This window comes from Neolamprologus brichardi, chromosome 15 (assembly GCF_056152115.1).
Source record: "Neolamprologus brichardi isolate AB-2024 chromosome 15, ASM5615211v1, whole genome shotgun sequence".
NCBI classification, from domain to species: domain Eukaryota; kingdom Metazoa; phylum Chordata; class Actinopteri; order Cichliformes; family Cichlidae; genus Neolamprologus; species Neolamprologus brichardi.
This window is the reverse complement of record NC_142118.1, coordinates 24,325,436-24,349,495: the sequence shown is the minus strand read 5'-3', so window position 1 is coordinate 24,349,495 and position 24,060 is coordinate 24,325,436. Positions and strand designations below refer to the sequence as shown.

General features: G+C 42.7%; 2 protein-coding genes across 5 annotated transcripts in view; both read right to left on the bottom strand.

Moving 5' to 3' along the window:
- adgrg6 (adhesion G protein-coupled receptor G6) overlaps nt 1-24,060 on the bottom strand; it is a 105,099-nt gene that overhangs the window by 17,889 nt on the left and 63,150 nt on the right. For 2 of the 4 annotated variants that reach the window (XM_006793425.3, XM_006793428.3), the window contains 20 exons: nt 17,300-17,388; nt 16,407-16,459; nt 15,956-15,994; nt 15,698-15,843; nt 15,364-15,454; nt 14,574-14,662; nt 13,614-13,678; nt 13,388-13,521; nt 8,693-8,858; nt 8,463-8,603; nt 8,277-8,390; nt 7,858-7,903; nt 7,279-7,388; nt 6,933-7,060; nt 5,740-6,008; nt 5,012-5,096; nt 4,316-4,466; nt 3,886-4,018; nt 3,587-3,688; nt 2,093-2,245 (listed from right to left, as the gene is read on the bottom strand). In XM_006793425.3, the coding sequence (XP_006793488.2) occupies nt 2,093-2,245; nt 3,587-3,688; nt 3,886-4,018; nt 4,316-4,466; nt 5,012-5,096; nt 5,740-6,008; nt 6,933-7,060; nt 7,279-7,388; nt 7,858-7,903; nt 8,277-8,390; nt 8,463-8,603; nt 8,693-8,858; nt 13,388-13,521; nt 13,614-13,678; nt 14,574-14,662; nt 15,364-15,454; nt 15,698-15,843; nt 15,956-15,994; nt 16,407-16,459; nt 17,300-17,388 (2,304 nt within the window). Of the gene's footprint in view, nt 1-1,277; nt 1,320-2,092; nt 2,246-3,586; nt 3,689-3,885; nt 4,019-4,315; nt 4,467-5,011; nt 5,097-5,739; nt 6,009-6,932; nt 7,061-7,278; nt 7,389-7,857; nt 7,904-8,276; nt 8,391-8,462; nt 8,604-8,692; nt 8,859-13,387; nt 13,522-13,613; nt 13,679-14,573; nt 14,663-15,363; nt 15,455-15,697; nt 15,844-15,955; nt 15,995-16,406; nt 16,460-17,299; nt 17,389-24,060 lie in introns of all 4 variants that reach the window. The other 2 variants (XM_006793427.3, XM_006793426.3) reach the window with 2 other exon arrangements.
- Nucleotides 19,061-23,857, bottom strand: LOC148098510 (uncharacterized). Its single transcript, XM_087852558.1, has one exon. The coding sequence runs from the start codon at nt 23,855-23,857 to the stop codon at nt 19,061-19,063; it is 4,797 nt and encodes a 1,598-aa protein (XP_087708684.1).

Genomic DNA, 24,060 nt, shown 5'->3' with positions numbered 1-24,060 from the left:
GTTTTATTTGTCAAATGCAAGTTAGCACAGGGTCAACATTGCAATGAAATGTGTTTGACGAGCAGCAGTCACTCAGCAGCATGATACAGTAGGAGAAAATATAATAAAATATAATAAAATAAAATAAAATAAAATAGAAAAATAGTAAGAAGCAAAATATTAGAGAGACATGGTAAAAGAGAAAAGATGACTAAATATATATGTATCTATAAATATAAATATATGTACACTAGTGATTAAATAAGAAAATCTTGAAAAGAAATATGACAGGAGGGTAGATGGGATATTGCACAGGAATGAGCAGCAGAAAATTGACTGTAGTTTCTGTGACTCCTCTTGTAATTATATTACTGCAATTTCAAATATAGAGCTTGTTCTTTGGGTTAATTTTGTGTTAATTTGTGTTAATCTGTGAGTTCTACTCAACTGTGACTGTTCACAGTCTGTGTCACAGCTTAAATATATAAAGAAGTAATAGCTTTAATATCCTTAGAAAACATATCCGAGTTCTGCCTGCTGGAACGTGCTTATTCTACTCCATGGATGTGTGTCAGAGCCTTCCACAAATGGTTTGGGGATATTATACAATTGTGCCTAAAGTAATTAAACTAAACTGTAGGAAGTGTTGCACCTCTCTGGTTTTGAGAGCAAGATGTTTAATGTGATCACAATCAGTAAGAGAGAGAGAGAGAGGTTCAGTCTCTTTGGGAGTCAGTCGCATCGTGTAATGTTGGGACTCAAACAGAGTGTTTGACATCCTCAACATTTGGTGTTAATTTAATGAGCAAACACAAGAAATCACATCAGTTACTTACTCTAATGTGAACCACAGAGTTAGCCTGGTGTTAAGGTGCTCTTATTACAAATTTGCACAAATCCAAAATCATTAAACACATTGCAGATGTCGGCTCGGAAGCAGCCCAACACGGCGCGCTTGTTTCTGCACCCCGAGGCACCCTGAGGCCAAAATATGGATGGGTGGGTTGAGTTTGAGCTCTCGCTTATAACAGAGTATCTCAGGGGTGGGGAACAAGGGACGTGTATGACATCATGGCGACCAAACAATCACAGCACAATCACAGTGGCTGCTTTCCCAAAATGTCTGCTAGTGAAACCTTTGAACGTTTTCCTCTTTTGGATTAAAGACACCAAATTAAACATCATCTAGAATTTGGATTTCCAGATTAATTTTAGAGCAGAAGCATTTTGGGAAACCCAGATCAGATCACATGATGCTGGAAGCAGGAGCACAACCCTCTAATTGGCTTAGGCGTTACCTCCACTGGTCCTCCATTCTTGTTACTGGCTGGAATAGCTGTCTACACAGCAAACACAGAGGCACACACATCAACATCACGTACCAGGAGATATTACACAGGCTTTCATGGCAACAGTGACAAACCTGCAACAATCACGGAAAAAAGGAACTGATCTTCAAGTGGAGTCAAGTTTGCATGCAGATGGGTTTGACTGGCACTTAAAGTCTTTCCTTCAAACCGAGTCACTGAACAACTATTATGGATCATCCTGTTCATTAAATAGTGAAAGTGATTTAAGGATGTTCTAATTTATTCAAGAAGAAAGGTGGATTAATAACAGAGATTGTTACTGAGCAGGACGTTATAATATATAACTATGACGGAATCAAACAGGCCTTTTTGCTTCGGGGTCGTGATAAGCTGCACTAACTTCCACAGTAGGGGGTGATTCAAGTTCCTTTCATATTCATATTCAGGACAGAAAACACTGGAGTCTGCATGCAAACTTGTTTACTACATAGTAGTGCTGCACAGCATAAGGGGAACATTTGGTCCACGCACTCATGCCTGCCATAGGCTACATGCTATATACATATACAAGTGTTATTAAAGCAGTAAAGCTCTAAAGCATAGTATGTGCTGCGGTGTTTTCACAAAGAGGAATGGACTTCAGACAAGCTGTCTAAACAGGGTGGTGGTTTTCTTTTCAGACTAACTGACGCTGGATGTTTCTCCTCTCTTTGCTTCCATGTCCTCTCGGTCTCACAGTCTCCTCTAAGTAATTACTGTATGAGAGCGTTTGTGCTGCGAGGGCCTTTCTGAGCAGGTCTCACCTGTGTTACTATGTCGTTTGAACGGGTTGAGCGTCGCTTTAGCTTTGGAGGTCCAGTTGGCTGTGGTGGAGCCAAAGGAGCTGGAGGACAGAGACTTGCCCAGGTTGTCTGAGCTCACCTTCTTGGTGTTGTTGGTAGCTGTCTTACTCCAGTCTGCACGCGAGAAACAATCAATTATCTCCAGATTTTTAGAGAAGATATCAGTGGGACACAATGTGTTGTAGGGTTTTTTCTTCAATGTTAATGTTCCTCACTCCTACTGAAGTTCAGTGTCAGACACAATTACTGGACCTCTCTAATAATTCTCCACATTTTTCTTCTAGAGGAACATGTACAACTTTAGATTTTGACTAAACAATTCACAGTCAACATGAACTATATCTGCACTATTTCCATTTTCAGGATTTTTGCAACTGAAGTTTAATTTGCTGAGATTAAAAATGTTCAGGATGTTTGAATAACACGTGAAATCTTGTCATTATGCATATTTAACCTTTAAACATCACATTTCCAGCTGTTTAGAACAATTCCCAACAACACCTGTTTAAATTCAGCTGGCCTGGACAGAATGTGGACAGGTGGATGAAACCATTACAAATGACTCCTTCTTTTTCCAGTTGAATAATTCTCCAATGAAAGAAACATAATCTGTGGTTTTGATAACCCATCCAACTGTTGCCAAAACAGAGAAAAGGAAAATCCTGTCCTATCAGACTGAAGAGTTGCCAGGAGAACATAAAAAAGCAGGTCTAACTTTTACTTTCACAGCTTCTCAGGATGTTTTTAGGGAACCTGAACTGAGAGATTTTGACTTTAACACAAACATGTATCATGAACTCATTCCAACAAGTTTAAAATAATCATAATCATCATAATCTGGATTTTTATCAAATGAAAAATAAATTAAATAAAGCTTTGTTTTGAGTTGTTTCTTTCCAAACATGTTTCGGCTGAAACATTCAGAGATGTTTCTGTATAAGTGAATAAACGGATCTCACACACGTCCATGTGAAAGACGTGTTCACTCACTGAAAACCTTCACATGTTAAAGCGAAGCATGCTGGAGCATCCATCCTCTCTCTCCTTTCATAAAAGAAGATGAACAGTATCTGCCACTGAGGTCCTAAACAGGCAAACATCCAGCTCTCCAGGTTATATTTCTGTGTATTTATGCATCTATTTTCTATTTTCCAAGCAAAACTTTATCTGTGGTTGGAGACTTTTGCACAGTAATTTTTTGGCATCAAGTGAAACTCGGTGATTTCTCTTAAATGAAATGGCACCCGGACAGCACATCCTGAGACTGAGACTGGGTTTATCTTTTTTATTACCTATGAAGCCGTGGCGACTTAGCTTTTATATTTTTAATAAAACGTCCTTTTATTTCTTTTTTTATGCTTCCGTGGGAACCTCTCAGGGGTTCGTCAGACAGATCTGAGAGAGGAGACGTAAACTGGCCTTGACCTGAAAAAGGCAGACAGACAGATGGGATACCTGAGTTGTCTGACAGCTTGAATCGGCCACAGCAGAGGTATCTCTTCCACTGCTTCTGCACATTTTCTTTCAGGGCGCAGTGGAAAATAAATATGAAGAGGCCTGAAAACAGACAGGTAGAAACAGAATGAGTTATTCTACCACAGCAGACCTGCTGACAGGTAAAAATAACTGCTTGGGTCACTTTACAGTTATCGCCTCTGCACAAACCTGCTCTATAATCTTTTATCTTCACACATAACACAACTCAGCACATGGATTAAACATGTTCACACTATCACGCTATGCGGTCACTTCACCTTGCAGCGAGTTGAAGATGGAGAAGAGGTACATGAACGTCAGCTTGACCGGTCCCCAGGCAAAGAAAGCAAAGCCCCAGGTCATTCCCAGAAGGAAGGTGAGGCTGATGGCGCTCCGTAGGTTTCGGAGAACCTGGATCATAGCAGGAGAGAATTTTAAAGCGTTAAACCTTCCCTCCTTTCCTTGTCTCCTTAGTTTACTTCCTTTTCCAGAAGCAGACATGAGAAACTTCATTAATGGTGTACAGTAACTCTTTCCTCTGTCTCTGACAGAGCCTTAAGGCTGCTGACACCTGTTATGATATGGTTGTTATTACATTGCAGGAATGTCAGGGTTAACTTTTAATTCAGAGAGTTATTACAACTGACAGAAAGTGTTTTTTAAATCATGAAACAGTCTTAGTCCAGGTCACTGGGCATGAGTACAGACCTCTTTCCGCAGCGTGCGGTTGCTGCGTTTGCCGTTGCGTCCGCAGATCTGCAGCATCACCACGACAAACATGGCCATGTTGAGCAGAAACACCAGGCAGAAGTAACCGAAGCAGGTGGTGTAGAAGACGGCTTCATTGGTAATCCAGCAGCTGACAAGGAAACACACACATGCCCGTTCAAACTATTAAAGAGGGATTTAAGGTTTTTTCACACATCATCCAGTTTAATATAATGAAACTAAATTCAGCCTTAATCAATTTGAAATGCAGTAAACTAAAACGAAGTGAAAGTGCACTGGTCATCCCGATATAGGAAACCCTGCTCTGAGTGTTAGGACTGAGGGTTGCTTTAAGGTGAGATTTCAGTTGTTCAGTTTGATCGTTTTTAGGAGTTTTGCAGGATAACAGACAGAATCAGCTGCAGGAGCTCAAACACGTCAGTGCCATGCACACAGCAGTTTTTAACTCGAATCATGAACAACTCGTTGTCCTTTCATCATAAACTTGTGCTAACGATGACGCCTGCATGTAACAAGGCTTTTCTTTTGTTAGCTAACTGACTGATTAAGCAACAGTCTGATAAATGAGTTATTCAGTGACTTAATCAAATCCTGATTTTTCTGACAAGAAATCATCACGTCCATATTTAGTGATGTGGTTTTTAGACCTGTTATTGAGATTCTGGGCACACTTACAACTTTGACCCTCCTTCGTATTCTACTGCTTTGTACACGTCTTTGTCCACCGCAGCGACAATCACAACCAGCACAGCAGGAAGACCTGGAACACACAAAGCACGCCGTCCGCATGTTAACGTCAGTGTCCCGGGTCTCTTACACTTGCATCACAATCACAGACTGAAATGGCATCAAACTGTTTTATCTTGTAAATTAAACCCACGTCCTCATATCAAGACAGAAAAGTATTCAACAATTATCTAACGAGGTAACGGCCTCCTTTTTTTAGTGTATGTTTTTGTGCATATCAGCGCCATTTAATCCCAAACAGCTCAGAGAAATTAAAATTGCATCTCCAGTCTCAGGAGGATGATATAAATCTCAGAAGATATTTTCTCGGAGGAATGTTTGGTGCGCTGGTGCACATCTGTTCAGGATAGTAAAAGGTTTACATGCACTTAGACCTGTCTGTAAGAGATTATTAATCATATTCAACAGGAATGATGTGAAGCTGAAGCTGTGCTGTGTGTTTTTGCCCTGAGACACCCGCAGCTTCACAGAGTTCCCGACCAAATCCACCTCCAAACGAAGACTTGACTTATGCACAACAGTAGGAGCTTCAGTAATTATTAATCATAAATTATTCTTGATGCAGAGAAATGCAAAACCATGTTGGACACTTGTACTTTATTGATGATCTTTTGTTGTCTTTGTGGGTCTGTGTGGATCATCAGTGGGCGACTCACCCCACCCCACGATGCAGAACTTCAGGATGTACCGACGGATGTAGGTGTTAAAGACTTTGACCAGAGCGATGTACATATGGACCGATTCTAGCCCCATCCAGGTGAAGGAGGTCAGCACAAAGTAGTGGAGGAAAATGGCCACAGCCTTACACAGCCCATCGTTTTCCATGGTGCTCAGCCAGCTGTCCAGCAGGAACACCATGTTGAGAAACAGCAGGGATGTGCTGAGGTTCATCAGGATCTTTGACGGGTAGTCACGTCGCAGCTTCCTGTGAGGACAAGATATTGTTGAGAAATATATTTGCTGCAGTTTTTTCTGAATATTCTCATCCAAGTCAAAGCCGCATGCAGTAGCTGAGAGTTTCTCAAGTTTCTCTCGGGTTTCCTGCTCCAAATTTTTCTGTGACTTAAATTTATTGGTGATTCACAACATTTGAGCTGAAAGCCTTCAGAGCACCGTGAACGTGACCCATGTGCGCTCCATTTACCCAACACAGAGTTAAAAACACACTAAATGTCTTTATTCATGCATCACTGACATCACTGATAAAAGTGATAACAGCGATGCACGCAACCCTCTGTCCTCCACACTATCCCATGCCTCCTTTTCGGACTACAGGTGTTCACACCTGGGACAACAGTCTCTGCTGATTAGTGTCGTTTGCACTCATGTAAACCTGGGAAAGATGACGGTTTGGGTTTAAACTGATTCTGTATAAACAGCCTGCACTTTGAACAGTGATGCTTGGCTCTGGGATTTATGTGCGAAGGCAAGAGAAACAAAGGAGTGGCATTTATATCACACTGTTTTAGTCCTTCTGACTCTGCAAAGTGCTTTGACAAGCTTAATGCAGCTTTTTAAGAGCTGAAAGAGAGCGACCCATGCTGCTTTTACTGCAAACCCAGGGGTCACACCACTGGAGCCAAAGGACATGTCGTGCACATCTGTGAGACACCATCAGCTCCGACAGAGCAGCGGTGTTTCATACTCTGGGAGGAACAACTCAAGGAAACTACAGATGATGGAAATCTAGACTGTCTTCCAACACTTTGTGTAGTTCTGCTTTAACAGATTGACTCGCTTTTGTCACCAAAAAACAATGACATCATTGATGGAAAACATGGATGAGGAGAGATGATAGCCAGGCACTGGAAGCTGGAGGGTTCATACTGTAGCCGAACGGTGGACTCACTCGAAGGCGATGTACGTGAGCAGCGTGGCAGCAGAGAAGATGGCGGAGATTCCGCAGCCGATGTAGCTGATGAAGGTCAGGATATTGTTGTTCTTTTCATCGATGGAGGCCGAAGTCTGAGAGATGTCCTTAAGAGAGAGACGGCAACGACTACATGAATGAAGGAAACGCACATGAACAACAAAGAAGGCCAGAGGGCAACTATGGAGACCATCATGACCACAACAAAAACATGAAAGGATCCACACAACGTGACATGAATGCGGCGCCCGTGCCAGGACGTCAGTGTGACAGGTGTGTGGGGACAGCTCGGACACACACACTCACAGGGACACGGCGGTCTTACCAGGAGGACACCGAAGTGTGTGAGGTGGTCGCACAAGCAGACGGTTTTGTTGGCCGTGGATTCGGTGGAGTTTTTTATGCAGCCTTCTTTGTTCCAATCTCCAGTTCCATCTAGTGGTGACACAGAGGCATTACAGCAAAGTCACCTCAACACGAAATGAAAATGTGTAATTAAACAGATGAAAAGATTGATTTCTTTCTAATAATAAAATATAATATAATAAATGTTTGGTTTTTTTTATAATGAATAAAGCACTGCTCGGGATTCAGGAGCTCAAAATATTTCTGCAAAGTTTGAGGGTGGCTGCTCCGAAGCCAAATATCTGTACTGAGATAAGACTGCGCACAAACGTCCTCTTCAGTAATTACTGCAGTACTTGAATCTGTTGGTAATACGGCCTGAAAAGCTGCTAAATTTACCAGAATTTTCTGCTGAAAGAGCAACCAGACCAGAACTTCAAAGTAAAAGTGCAGCAGGACGGAGGTGTGATGAGCTGTAACAGCTGCTGACTCCCTTCTCTGCAGATCTGAGGACCAGTGATGAACCTGAGGTGAGTGATGAGGCGACGGACAGACTTACCGTTCTTGGTGAAGTCCCAGAAAACGCAGTCCAGAGTCCCAGGAGCCTGAGAGGACAGAAGAGCAATGACTCAGCAGCAAGTTCAAGTAAGCAGACACTCAGAGCCACTTGTGACCATCACACCTGGCTCATTTCTGCATGATCTTCTGACATTGTCATTTCAAATCCTTCAGCACATCTCCAGGAACTATATTCTTACTGACAGTTTCAATAATATGGATTATTAATGTTAATAAATGTATTAATTAACCTCAGAAAAAGGGGAACATGAGAAACATAAAGGTCATTTATACGAAACAGACAACACAATAAAGCACAGGTTGAAGAAAGGAAGTGAAAAGAGTGACACGAATATCTAAATAATTTGTATAAAGTTCAAAAATGGAACAGAGAAGAAAGGAAAACACGTGAGCGCTCACCAGCTCAGAGAGATGAGCGATCTCAATCCTTACTGGGTACGTCAGGTCGCGGATGGAGAAGTTCACCACGCTGCTCGCCACTACGTAGCTGATCAATTCATTTTCTGCCTTTTTCTGAAAAACACGTCATGTTAAGACACCCTAAAACATCAGCCTTTGTGTGAACGTCACACCGTGACCTCTGACCTGGAAAAAACTGGGGCTGTTGAAGAACATGAAGCTGATCCTGGATGGTGTGTCGGCTTCGGCATGAGAGACGCTGGACAGCAGAGAGGCGGGAAGTGTGACCTGAGCTAAAGGATTCGGCTGCTTAGACTTAAAATCAATCTGAGAGGGGACAGGAAACAGTCAAAGCTGAATCAAAAAACACAAATCCACCTTCTACAGGAGAAAGTTTTGACTTTCCTAGCCGTTACCTGTGGGTCAGACTTGTTTGGAGACATGAAGGCGCTGAGGGTCGTTTCGTTGAACATCGTCGTGTTGAGGGCCAGAATTCCCACAGCCAGATTCTTGGAATTGATCTGGATGGACGGACCATCAAACTGGATCTTCTGCACCAGCTCGTCCACGGTCTTCAGAGCTCTGCGGAGGAGGAGAGAGAAGCAAAGTATTTCTACGATGATTTCAAAGGGAAGCAAAACCAGACAGATATTGGTGAGAAAGACAGAGGTGGCGTTTAACACGGCTGACTGAAACGCAGCTGAAAACGATCATGTTTGAAGGTGATTCATGTGAAACGGACTCAAACATGTGAGTCTCGTTTAAGTTTCAGTTTAATACTGAACTTTCCGTCCTGCCAGCAAACTTTGTGGCTGAGAGTTCATTAAGCGGCAGAAAGTTTCAACACTTTGACTACATGCTAGCTGATGGCTATCGTAGAAATGGGACACGGCCTCTGGGCAACTGAGGGCAACCTGTCGGTTCCGGTGATCATGCTGAACTGTTTTGCTGTTGGAGGTCAACTGTAAGTAGTTGTAGCATCAACTGGTTGCCCAGAGGTTGAGCATGGAGCGCTCTGCAATCTCCAAGTGAACTTTTGGTGGAAGGCGGCCTATGTCCAAACTGCTGCGGTCTCTCAGATAGGTTGGTGAAGCTTTGCAAATAATGTTGATGTGATTAATAAACACACACAAAACCATCAGATAACAACCAGTCTGAGTCGGTCTGCACAACCAGTACAACCTGTCTATGGTGAAACTCGCTGCAATAGGAGGCTCAACTCAAGTTTTATTCCTATGCAAATGTTAGGTACTCATCTGCTGCTGTCACAGAGCAGTTAAATCTCCTACTTTCAGAAGCTACTGGACTCTGAATTTAAATGCTTAATGTAAATTTCAGTTTAAAGTGAAAAACTTTGTATGGAGACAGCAAATGATTTGCAGTTTTCACCAATTTATTCCAGTTAATCATCAAATTATCAGAAACTGACGATCCAAACTGATAGCAGACTCTCCACCTTATTCTCAGTTTATCGTCACCCTGATGCTTCAAAGTTTCTTTGCTAACTGCTAATTTTCACAGACCTGGTGACATTTGCAGAATTTCTCCAGTCACCGTACTTCCTGGTGGTGTGTGAGTGATAACTTTTCATTTTTCAGATGTTTTGGTTACAAAATCAAGATTTTAGCAGATCAACCGCCTGCAGGTCAACATGTGATCCTTTTTTTTTTTTAAAACATGTGATCAACATGTGATCAGTCACTATTTGTCACCTAACAGCAGAAACAAGTGTGTAAATAGGAGTTTTTAATGGGATCATATTAAAATGAGAGCACTGCTGAGTTAAACTTTTACTGAAGCACAAAAGGAAATGTGAAAACAGTTTCCTAGACCTGAAGGATCTATGTGACTGAAAACTTTCTGCATTTCCTAATTTTCCTGCAGCGATGCAATTACAGAAACTCTGGTCAATCAAAGCTAAGAGTACAGTTAGCTACATTAGCCATATAGCATGCTGGAAGTATGAATTTTCCTGCAGCATCATGAACACCATCGACAGGAAATAACAGCAGACTGTGTGGGCCATTAATGCCTCAGAGTTTATGATTATCACATAGAGCTCATGACATGATTAAAGTTGTGGAGTAAGTACTTTGTGATATTCCTTCCACACACAGTTTTTGTGTGTTTCTCCGTGAATGCAGTGATTTTACTTATGTGTTTCCATGCAGCAAATAAAACCTGCCAGCGTGGGACATTCAGGGACAGCATGGAAAAGCAGAGTCCAGGAACAACACAGCCTTCTTATTTTCAATAATGCTTTCTTTCTGTCATATCTCCTGTTCCTCTGGTGGATGTTCACCTTAAACACCGTTTCACATAATTAAGTCAGAGAACTGCTGGATCTGTTATGTCATATGTCCTCTGCAGCCAATCAGAAGAATGCAGGTTTAAAGAGAGCTCCCTTGTTTCAGAGGACAAACCAAACAATAATTGTGATCAAGCAAAGTGAATAAGGCAGTAAACTACAGAACTGACAGTGAGTCAAAGTTAAGATGACAGCAGAAAGGAAAGGTTTCCTCATTTTGTACAGGGTGGGCCATTTATATGGATACACCGTAATAAAATGGGAATGGTTGGTGATATTAAAGTCCTGTTTGTGACACATTAGTACATGTGAGGGGGCAAACTCCTCAAGATGGGTGGTGACCATGGTGGCCATTTAGAAGTCGGCCATCTTGGATACAACTTTTGTTTTTTCAATAGGAAGAGGGCCATGTGACACATCAAACTTATTGGTAATGTCACAAGAAAAACAATGGTGTGTTTGGTTTCAACGTAACTTTATTCTTTCATGAGTTATTTACAAGTTTATATTTATTATTATTATTATTTACAAGTAATTAATTACTAATTACTTAGTCAATATTGTATTTAAAATACTTATCTAATTACTGTGTCAGAAAAGAAACTTAATTACTAAATAAGTAATTAAACTAAATACTTCTTAAAAAAGAACATTGTTTCTATTGGACAAACAATAGAAATTAAACTCTTTAAATAATAAATAATTTTTCGAAAGACGGAGACTCTACAGTACGCAGCAGTAGCATGTCTTCCACAATGTAGCCTGCAATCATTTTTTTAAGCTCACCTTCAGACACTTTCTGTGCTGCTGAAGTAAAATCAAGTTTTGCCTGCTTAGCAGGAGTTGCCGCGGTGTTATCCATGGATGATGAACAAGGATCACTCAGAAGTGTTTGTCTATGCTCTCGTGTCAGGCGCTTCAGTAGATTATTCCTGCTATTAACAGCAGCCGATAGTTTTTACATATTACTGTAATATTCTTGTCTGCTTGTTTCAGAAAAGTGAAGAGACGGGAATATGTCCGTTTCATAAAACAGCCACACGCTTCAGCCGAGTCCGACATCTTCCGCTTTAGAATATGACTATGCAGCAAACTGGCGTGAAATGACGTGCAGCTGCACTACAACGACGTTAAAGCGGTAGAGTTTACTTCTACGTTTAGAAGATAAATTATTGAAATTAAATAATGATATTCAGCGAGTTTAATTATTTTTCAATGAAACGCAAGTACATTGTAAGTAATTGTGATTAAAATACCTAAAAATGAACAGTAATTAATTACTCTACTTTTTCAGTGGAAAAGTAATTTAATTACAGTAACGCGTTACTTAGTAACGCATTACACCCAACACTGGTTTCAGCGTAACTTTATTCTTTCATGAGTTACTAAGAGGTTAACACGTGAGGAGCGGATCAAAATTGTTTTGATATCTGGTGAACGCATTAACCGGGTCATTGCAGCAGATTTCAATGCAAGACACCCTACGAGACCACCCATCTCCCATGCTACAGTTAGCAAACTGCTTGCTAAGTTTCGTGAAACTGGTTCAGTGTTGGATTTGCCAAAATGTGGACGCAAGAAAACTGTCACTAAAGAAGAAACATCAGTGGCTGCCCTAGCTTCATTCAGCAAGAGCCCACAGCGTAGCACTCGCCGCATGTCACTGGAGAGTGGCATTAGTCGAACATCCCTTCGGCGGATATTAGCTACTCACAAATGGTACCCTTACAAACTCCAGCTACTGCAGCATCTCAACGAGGATGACCCAGATCGGCGCACAGAATTTGCAGAATGGGCAAAACAAAAACTGGAACAGGACCCTCAGTTCACGCAGAAGATTTTGTTCAGTGATGAGGCAAACTTTTATGTGAATGGTGAAGTTAACAAACAAAACCACCGCTATTGGTTGGACACTAACCCACATTGGATGGATCCCTCCAAGACTGTTGGAACAACAAAAGTGATGGTTTGGTGTGGTATATGGGGTACAACAATAGTGGGTCCATTCTTCATCAATGGAAACCTGAAGGCCACTGGATATTTGAAATTGCTACATGATGATGTGTTTCCCTCTTTATGCACTGAAGATGGCACGTTCCCTGAGTTTTTCCAGCAAGACGGTGCACAACCACTTTATGGGTGCCAGGTCCGAGCATTCCTAGATGAACAGTTTCCTGGAAAGTGGATTGGTCGTCGTGGGCCAGTTGAATGGCCCCCAAGGTCTCCCGATCTGATCCCCTTAGACTTTTATCTTTGGGGTCATCTGAAGGCAATTGTCTATGGTGTGAAGATACGAGATGTGCAGCACCCGAAACTACGGATACTGGATACCTGTGCTGGCATTTCTCCTGCGGTGTTGCTATCAGTGTGTGAAGAGTGGGAGAAGAGGGTTGCATTGACAGTCCAACACAATGGGCAGCACATTGAACACATTTTATAAGTGGTCAGAAACTTGTAAATAACTCATAAAAGAATAAAGTTACGTTGAAACCAAGCACACGATTGTTTTTCTTGTGACATTACCAATACGTTTGATGTGTCACATGGCCCTCTTCCTATTGAAAAAACAAAAGTTGTATCCAAGATGGCCGACTTCTAAATGGCCACCATGGTCACCACCCATCTTGAGGAGTTTGCCCCCTCACATATACTAATGTGTCACAAACAGGACTTTAATATCACCAACCATTCCCATTTTATTACGGTGTATCCATATAAATGGCCCACCCTGTAGTATGAAAACAGCAGCTGTTGTCAGTGAATGTGTCATCAGTGGGAGGTGAGCAGAGTAAGAAGTCTGTACTTGTCTGAGGCCGCCGGGACTGTAGCTGAGCCACTCATGACGTTAGAGATGATGGTGACGATGCTGGAGGCTAACGTGAAGTTGATCTTGGCTACGTTCACTAGTTGTTCCACCTTTGACACGACTTTAGACACCTGGACACGGAGGACAGGAGGACACGAGGACACGGAGTCACTCTCCTGGTCACAGGAGGCTTGAGCGAACAGATGCCAGTGTAAACACTCACCTCTTTCTCATTCAGCTTGTTGTTGGTGAACGCTTTAAGCTGCTCTGCCACATCAGATGCATTTTCTGCTCAAGCAACACACAAATGGTTCCATTTTGTCACTTTCTATCACAACTTTGTGATATATCACAGATTAAAACACAAATTCAGGTCATTTCTAGTCTATCGACTTATAATTCAGGTTTAAAATAGTTTAATGTATAAAGTCTTGAAACTGAACAAAAATCTATATATATTTGTCAAAATTAGTTTCATACAGATCATTTTAATATTTTTGTTTTTCTTTTACAAATGTCAGATTTACTCACAGCAGCTTTAAAAGTGAATGAACATTTCTTTATATTTGTGAATTTATGTTAAATTAATTCTGCATGTTTGATTTTGCAGGGTTATGGATCCTGATTAAATGTTATTGGAAGAAAAGCTTTTATCTTTCATAGTTCATTGTGAGATATTTATATTCAAACAGGTGTGAAAAAACATGCTCAAGTACCCTCAGAGACCATATGTCAAAAAGAATAGCTAAATAAGTATTTGATATATGAAGCTAATTATTTGCAGAAATCATATATGTTACATATTTCAAACCATACCATTTTGGGGCAAATCAGAAACGGACGAGCAGAAAATATTGTAAAAATGTGACCCAGCTTATTATCTGAAATGCACAAAGAGTGAATAAAATGTTCCCACATTGGAAAAGAACATTTTAAAATCTGTACTTACGCTGCGGTCTCAGACTCTTTACTTTGTTGTTAATACTTTTATTCTGAAGTGCGGCAGTTGGAATAAAATAATTTTAAATCATGTATTTGCTTTTTTATTCATGCAAAAATAAAACAACTCAGAGTTGTCTATGGTTTTTTTACACACAAAGCAAATGATGCATTGTTAGAATCAACGGTGTCGGCACGCCACGTCTACAGTCCGCTGTCAGATTGACTTTGTGTCTGAGCGTACCTGCTGACACTTGGATGGAGTCGATATCAGTGCAGTTGCTGCCATCTGGATCTGACCAGTACGATGAGTAGTTCATCGAACTGATTAAACTGGGAAAAGAAGAGGTTATCGATAAGATATATAATTACTCAGCTTAAAGAAGTAGTCCTAAGTTAGTGAGCCGGCACTGCTGCTGTGGAAACGTGTGATAAAAGGAGAAGAATAACCAGAACTTTAGCCCCACTGACTCCACAGTTAACCCCACTAAAGACCACTTCCTTCTGAGAATTTATGCTGAGGCACTCGCGGGCTTGTCGTATTAATAAATCATAGATCACCATGAGGTGTATAACATTACAGGAAGATGAATTAAGTCAATAAATCAACATCAAATGCTGTTGTTTCACTGAACACCACAGTGTCTCAGAAAGATTTGATTAAAACCACAGACTAAGGCCGAAAGAAAGATACGAGCTGCTTTTACTGCTGATTTTATCACAGTGGAGGTTCTTAAAATACATTCTGGGATATTTCATGCAGTCTTGATTAATGACTCTCCCCAGAAACACGAAAACCTCACGATGATCATGAGAACAAAGTGCCTACAAAAGATGGATATGAAATAAATAACAGTTCGTGAATATAAGTGCAAATCCTAATATTTGCCTTGAACCTGTGCAAACGTGCTAGTTTCAAGGATGATGAAGGATTATTGTTTAAGTGGAAAATAAGAATATGGAGCTGGAAATATCGCAATCAAATATTTGTGTTTGGCTGCATTCAGCTCATGTTTTGTGTGTGTTCGTGTTACCAGGTCCTCCATTTCTTGTTGGGGAAGCAGGGCTGGTCCTGAGTAACGGTTGGTCTGGTTTCAGGCCAAGGCGGGTCGTCCGGGCAATTTTCTTTAAGCAGACAAAAACAGGAGTGATTTCACAGTTTTGAAGCAGACATACATTCATATAATGAAACAGGAAAAACATCCAGGGCACAGAGTGATCAGAGAAGGCAAACAGACAGACTTTAGACAATCAAATCCACAACAAATCAAATCCAGAGAGTTGTGTGAGTGGTGTGCAGAAACCATACTTCTTTATTATCTCCGGTTCTTGTTTTTCTGTGTTTAGCATTCAGTGTAACCTTCTCACCAATCTGTTTGACTTCCACAGAAGCGCTCTGGATCTCCACACCCTCTGACACGCTCCCCTGTCTGAGCCGGGCAGACGCATCATCGATGAGGCTCAGGTTCTCGTTGATGATCTCGGTATAAACCAGCAGACCACGGCACTCATAGCTGCAGCAAAAAGAGAGATGCCAGAATGACCTACCATCCTAAACACTTGACTTCTATGAACTGATGAGCACATAATGACAGGAACCTGCAGAGTTAAACAGAGTCATGCTACCTGCTCAGGTTTCCTGCAGTCTGTGGACTCAGCTGAACACTGGAGAGGGAAAAGAAGAGAAGCAGCAGAGATGAAAGACTACAAATGATAAATGCTGCATGAACACAGTAAAGTACCTGCAGCCAGGAGGAAGCACATAAGTCAGACTTTTACTGTTCACCTCGAAATATGACCCAGGAGCGCAGAGCCTTACTGCTCAGCTTTAAACACCTCACACATCTGCACTCGTGCTCACAGGAGCAGGACAGTAAACTTCATCCTGGCGTGACCTGTCGCTCTCACAGGTCTAACTGTTTCTAACCATTTCTTTTTTCTCTCCTTGGTGTAGCTCATCTTTTTAGCTATTGTGAAATGGCTGAAGACGAGCACAGACCCAAACAGCATGACCCATACAAAAGCACCTTTGAACTAGGTCGTGTGCACTTTATGTGATAGCTGTTTGCAGGATTACCTGATGTTGCCCACGTAGACTTTGTGGATCCAGTCCTGAAAGGTCTGATTGAGCTGTAAAAATAACAGATCGGGTTTGAAGTCTGCTCAGCACTGAATATTAAACTGCCGCATTGGTGTGAAGAAGAAACTTTATGTACCTGCTTCATGAGTAAAAACTGTTCCAACAAATCTAAGTCATCGCCTGTTCATGTAAAGGTGAGTCTTGCTCCCGACCTCTGTATTCTCCTAATTTTCATTTCTTTACGTTCAGCAGCTCAGAAATATTTTTCACTCCCGTGTTATCTTAATTCACTCTCATTAAATAAAATATGACTTTAATCTTGTTTATCATAGACCTAGAGATGAAGTTTGAGTTCTGTTTTACTGAACTCATGTAGTGTGGCGGTTTTGTCTCCCCCTCCTGGCAGTGAGAATGATTGCACACTTGATCTTTTTGTTTTTTAGATATTCTGACACTTTTTGTTGTTTCCATTTCATTTTTATCTGCAACATCATACACTTTCTGCTAGCTGCTGTAGCTACACCACCACTATGCCAGTCAACCAGAATTTAGATGTAAAACCATCACTGCCAGTGCAGGGCCGCTGCCACAAACATCAGACATTAAACTGAGACTTCCTTTTGTTTCATTTAAGAAGATAATAACTGGAAGTGGTTCTGAAATTTTAGGTTTTTTCTGTGTTACGTTTTGAATAAAATACATTTTACACAGTTTTTTGACTTTGTATTGAAAATCATATTTTAGTATATTTCTACGTTTAATAAAGTTAAGCTGCTCAGAGCTTCAACTAATTAAAATTATGAAAGAAAATCTAATGAGGTCTGTCGCTGCTGCCATGGTTACGCTCACTGAGGTCTGGACATGGATGAATAAGTGGAGTAAAAACTCACCCAAAGAGCCACGGCTGATTTAAGCGTCTCCCGTGTCGTCTGCGATCTGCTGTCATCCACCACAAACTCAAATCGGTAAAACTGCTCATCTGCAGACCAAGGTGAGAGCACAGGAGAAAGAAAGAAGAGCACTTCAGATTCAATGTGCAACAGCTAATTCATACCGAGCCTGTGGCACATAGCAGGAGACGGCCCGAGCGGTTTGAGCTGATCGAGTTATGTAAAAATCTCATTTTGAAGTAAAATGATGAAAAATGGGAACACACCGCCTGACGGACAATAACGTCGGCGCTGAGGGGAGAGCAGTCATTCCCCTTTCTTTTTTCAAACTGCACAAATCAAAGAGTCGAAGCAGGATTTGTGCAATTTGAGTCTTTCTCAGGATTGTTTGACCCTTTGATCTGCGTTCTCACAAATCCACCTTAAAAAGGAATAAAGAGCACAATTATGAAGCAGGTACGTTAAAGATCTGTGGAGAAATGTAAATGTTAAAGAGTTTTGGGGTCTGAAACTTCCTGTAAAATTTATTTCTTGTTACACAGACTCATTTAACTGAGTTTGTGTGTGTGTGTTGATTTCCTTAAAAACAGATACGTGTAGAAAGTAACGACTAATGGAATTAAAACTGATTAAAGCTTATAAAAAAAAGGGGAAATTTTTTTTTTTTAAGCCATACTTTCGGTTTCAGAGGAGGCACATCTAAGCTCTCCCTGTAGGGCCCTCCATGCTCCTGCTATGCTTCACACCGGCCACGAGATGTCTCTCTAATATCTCTAATTGTTAGTAAATGCTACTGACTGGAAATGAGACCTCCACTCCATCAGGTCTGGAGGGAAATCCTGCAGGCTGCTTATCTTTGGTTATAAATATACTTTTCAGAGTTTCAGAGTGCCGCTGATTGATTTTGAATATTTGATTTGATAGCAGAAAGTAGCATGCGGACGATGAGAAGCACCAAAGCAGGATGCCTCCACCAAGAAGCTGCACGGACTGAAAAACGAATATAAGAAAAGCAGAAAAACGATGTAACAAGAAAAGGTGTTGGCAGTTTATCAGAGAGGAAAGAAAAACAGGCAGAAAGTAGACTACAATCCCTTTTTTCACTACAAGTACCAGGCTAAATACCAACATCTGATTGGTCAGCTAAACTCATGGTTAATGAACTACAATGAGCCAGAATCACTTTAAACCAATCACCAGTCTCAACTTTGATGGGAATCCCGCCCAATCACAGCATTTGTACTGACATCTATGATTCGAACTACTGACCTGCTCTGAAACCCAACCACCTGAAGTGAGTATTCAGTCTTAAAGTCTTTGTGTTTTTAAACCAATGCATTGATATTACAACTCAACCAAAGACTGACCCATAACTGACTGTACAACAGTTGAACATGTCATTCTGAGATTATTCTGATTATTCTATTATAAGATTATCCGTTACTGGCAGCCAGAGCTTGGTTTCTTTGGGCCGGGCCAACAATGATATCAGCCGGTAAGGTCTGAATCGCTGTCACCTCAGATTAGGGAGGAAGTGTTGAATGGGGACCAGTAATGTTCTTCAGAACCAAAGAGGGCTGGTTGAATGGAGTGGGTTATGGGAACACTGTGAGGTGGAAACACCACAAAAACACTTAATAATACGGACACAGGTGTCTGTATGCATTTGTAATGCTGCTCAAATCAAAACGTTCTGATTCAGATCCTTTGAAAGACTTGAAGACTAAATACTGTATTTTTGTAATTTTGCAATATTACTGACTATTTATTTTTATTTTCTACAACAACAAAGTTGTTGCTGCATAACATACTATTCCCCGATGGCAGTCCACACTGACATGTAAAAAGAAAGCGTTGTTTACACCGGCAGGGCAGTGTGGGCCTGATGGATGGATTTGCTGTTGGGGATCCCAGACTGGGGTGCAACGTGGCTTTTTTGAGGCCGCTGCTGCTGCCGGCATTAACTGATGGACTGAGAGCTCTGAATGGAGATGTAGGAGAGGAGATCTTTGGGGTTATGAGATGCCAACCACTGGCAGTTGCTGGAGGCGTTGGGGAAAAGTTGAGATTGTTGTCTTTGATCTTGCCAGTGCCGTGGTCTTGGTTCACGTCCCCCTTCATTAAACCTCCTGAGCTCTGGTTCCTGCTGTGATTCGACACACTTGGACTTGAGTTCAAACCTGGCTCTGAGGCAGTAAAATTTGACTTTGCTGCTGCGTCTGCATTCACGAGCACCGGCACTGGCCTGCTGCCTGTCATGCTGCCCTCCGACACATCCAGACTTCCTTTTTCTACGAGTGCACTAGCATCTTTAGCTGCTGTGATGTTGGTCATCGCAGCCAGCGCCACAGGAGAGTCTCGGAGTGCCACAGCAGTGGTTGAATTAGACTCATGTATAGATTTAAAGCCTGCTGTGTTTGTGGTGTGGTTGTCTCTCCCAGGAGGTGAGAGCTCATCAAGCCCAGAAATGAAGCCATGATTTGCGATCTCGATAGAGAAGCCAGTGGGGGATCTGGAGGTGGAAGAGGGGGTATTAAGGTCAGAAGACTGCAGGGGGGTTGGAAGAACCAGAGCAACATTCGGTTGTGATGATGTAGCAGAACCAGGCTGATAACAGGATTCAGAAATAGGACAGGGAGTATTCTGCATATCAACAGGAGATGAGAGAGAATTCAGGGCAGATTGTGGAGTTACATGCTCATTAGGGTGATGGCCTGTTACAGCGCTTAAGATTACAGCAGCTTCGTTGCTCACAGGTGAGACATGCTCATTAGCAAAGTGTATCTTTGGAACAACATCTGCAGGGTTAAATGGAGCAGAGAGATGTGATAATCTCCCACCAGCAGTTTGCTTATTTGAGGCCTCAGATATTAAAACGCCGTCTAACGTAGACGCATTTTGTGGCTGAGAGTGGTTTGTAAACTGTGATAAAACCTCATCCTGGTTAGGAGAAATAAGTGGGCGTGACTGGATGGACTCCGTGGAAACTTGACCAAAAGAAATTGTTTGAGTGTTTGAGATAAACTCCTCAACTGGCTGTATGGTGGGTCTTTGTAAGGACTGTGCTGCTGTGGGCTGCAGGAATCTAACAGTAGGACGAGTGGGTGACAAGGACCCAATTTCTGTGTTCATTATGCTAGCAGGTGCTGCTGGCCATGTCGCCCGGCTGGGGAGGAGAAAGGAGGATGAAAGGGTGGAGACCGAGGGTGAGACAGGAGGATAGGTGTAAGACAGGTGCTGAGATGGAAGAAGAAGTGAAACGCTTTCTACGAGAGAAACAGAAGATGACATGGAGGGCGAAAAGACAGGAAGCGAGGGTGTGAAGAAACTCAAGATTGGAGATTGCTGCCGCGGCCCCCCGGTGTTAGCCCCCTCGCTCAAATTGAGCCCATCACTCCTCAAGTTCTGAGTGTGTGCCTGACTGTTAGAGTGTGTGGGCAGCTGTGTGTGTGCTGAAATGTGTGTCTGGATCAGACGGCCGGGTTGTACAGTGTTAGCTCGTGTCAGGCCTGAGACGTGTGCTAGATCCATCCCCGGAGTGTGCCGGGGCGCTGTCACACCAAGCTGCGCACTTGAGCTGTCGCGGTGTGCCAGCATCTGGGACGGATTCAACAAAGGCGGAGTGGAGAGACTAAATCCACTGTCATAGCCAGCAGGGGCCTGCGAGTTGGTCCGAGTGCCAGCAGCTCCATTCGCTTCTCCCTGGTTGTGTAAATGTGAGACTGCATGATGCAGCCTCCAAGGATCTCTGTTAACAGTCGGGCTGGAAGAATCTCTCTCTTGTGACCCAGACAAAGATTTCTGAGTCAGAACGGTTTCCTCTCCCATCATCCCCTCTGTCTCCCTGACGGAGTCAGTAAACGAAGAGATGTGAGAGCTTTGAGTTAAAAGGAAGACATTGGAAGATGATGTAGAGGAGGCAGAGGAAGAGGGCGGTTCTTGCTTTCCTTCAATATTTGCCCTGAGCAGAGCCAGAGTGTGATCATGGCCCCAAATACCAGCTGTTGGCAGCGAGGTCAAGCCAGTGTCAGTGTGAAGCACTGAACGAGTTTCTATCTCGCTCAAATCTTTCTGATGAGAATGAACTAAAAAAGGTCTGACTGACAGGCTAGCTGCATCTGAGGATGGCCACAAAACCACTGACAAATTTAGCTCAGATTCAGGAAACTCTAATTGTGACAGGGCTGGACCAAAGTCCGGCACAAGCGCTGCAGGACTGGATACCAGAGCCTCCACAGATATTCTTGAGGGAGTTGGGTTAGTGTGACTAAAGGAGTAATCTGATAAATCTTCTGCATGGGTTAATGTATGTAATCGAGTATCAGGGGACAGGTTGTGCACAGTGGAGGGCACTTCATTTCTGTTAGTTTTAGATAAACCACTAGAGGACCTTTCTGCAGAGTGGTATTCAGGGTGCAGTGCACTATCAACAAAAGGAGACTGAGATTCAGCTGGGGCTTTAGAAAAGAGAGGAAATGACAACAAAGATGCTGTGTCAACCGTTGAGTCCTCAAAGTTCTTTTGAAAATTCGAGGACAGAAATGACAACACAGACACTGGCATGTGAGCAGTTTCTGAAAGCCTTCGCTCTGTACGCTGGGAAGACGATGGCAGGAGGAGGGAGGGGTACCGAGGAGCAGCAGAAGGTGGAAAAGGAACCAGGGTGGGCCAAAGGGGATCAGGGGCCAAGGGAAGGGTGGGGCTGAGTGGGGAGTACTGGGGTATGACAGTTTGAATGGGGGAGGCATGGGCGGAGGTGGCAGTAAATTCTAACTGAAAGAGAGAAAAGGGAGAAGTAGGAGGTAGGATACTGGATGAGGAGTAGTGAGGGCTCTGGAGTGGCTCGTGAAAGGGAGGAGATGGAGGGGAGAGAATGGATGATTGATGGGGAATGACGTGCACAGAAGACTGTATGTGTGCCTGTGTGTCTGTATATAAATTGTTAACCAGACTACTGCTGGCTACAGCTAGTCCAGCTTTACTGCCCAGAGGGTTTAAAGAAAGTGAGGATATCTGGGCCTTGTCTTCCTTCTGTGGCACAAAAGAGGAAAAGATTTGTTTGGGGAAAACCACCTCTGCGAGGAAAGAAGGGGAGCTTAGATGTGCCATCGGCAAAGAAGGTGTTGGCTGCATGAAGAGGCGGGATGAAGAGGAGGGAGGAAGGGAAGACGGCATTGCTTGCAAACTAAGTCTTTCCAGTAGTGCATAGGAACTTTCCTCTTGTTTCTGTCCACTTGGACCGCTGCTCTTTGGAAGCTCGTGGTGTGTTTGAGCTGTTGTCAAAGTCTGATTAAGAGTGCTGATGGATGTTTCTGGTACCAGTAGGTCTGGTAAGTGATCTTTAAAAGGCTTGATGCCTGCTGCTAGGATGCTGAGCAGGCTTTCTGAGCCATTATGGGAATGTGTTTGGGTGAAAAAATGTTCACTTCCTCTTTCAGAAGGAGTTGAGGGCTGGATGAAAAGGTGGGAAGCACTTTGCGGGTCTGAGTTTCTGGCATCAAGTCCAGTATTGGGTTCTTTGGATAAGGCATCAAATTGATATAATCTATAAGGACTCCTTTCCCCCACAAGTTCAGTCATGTCATACATGAACGGCTCAGAGCCTGATGAATATTCATTATCCGGTATCTCCTGATCTGTCAGGTTACCCGCAGCAGATGTTTGGCTTTCACCACCACTCATGTTCAGGAGTGACCATGATGAAGCAACAGGTTTGTTCTTCCTAATGCCAAGTGTTGATAATGATGACAAAAACAACGACGATGATGATGATGACAGTGGTGCTAGCCCAGCCGCAGCAAATGCTTCACTTTTATTCTGCTGCAGAGGTGACCCCTGAGGTGAACTTGAAGCATGAGATTCAGGAAGGGACTTTAAGTCCTGAGTGGTGGTAGAGACCTCTGTTTTGGAGGCTGACTGGTGAAAAGTTTTTGGTTGGGACGTAACAGAAGAAATATTTAGATGAACGGTTGCAGGCGTCGAGTCTTTCAACCCATCTGTGTCTTTGAATCCAGTCGTTGGTGTGAATTTAAGCCTGGCTGTGGATTTGAGATCAGCTAATGGAACAGCAGGTTTTGTGATGTGAATCTCCACCCTAGGTGGTGCTTTAGTGGTAGCTTGATGTCTTCCTCGGTTTGGCCTCTTCCTCAAAGGGGTTGAAATGTACCCCAGGGAAATCTTGGATCTTCGATACCGTGGAGGTCTTTGGAAGGGAGCAGGGGGTCTAGGGCGGGTAGCTTCAGATGGACCAGAGGAACCAGGGACTGAAGCTAAGAATCTGGATTGATGAGCTGAATGATGGGGACTGGGGGTTTGAGCAGGGGGATTCAAACGACTGGATGTAAGAGATCTATGAAGAGAAGCTCCTCCAGGAGGATTGCGAAAAAACGCAGACCTGGTTTGCCTGATTTTGTGGACTAAAGGAACTGGATGTCTAGGGGTTTGGGAAAAAGAGAGTGCAGCAACAGTAAATCCAAAAGTCTGTCTTCTGAGGTAACCAGCTGGCCAAACAGTCAGGGACCTGGACTTCAAGGCCATTGGCTCAGGTTGCTGAAGCATAATTTGAGTCTCCTCCACTGTCACCGGGATATGGCCGATCGAAGCAGATGTAATTATAGTGAAAAAGCAAGTTACATACAATAAATAAAGGTAAAAAATGCATTTCAAAAATAAACCACTAATATAGGACACGATATATTTACATAAGCCATCTCAACATCCTTCAGTCACAGACAGTATTGTAGGATTGTACAGTGATTACT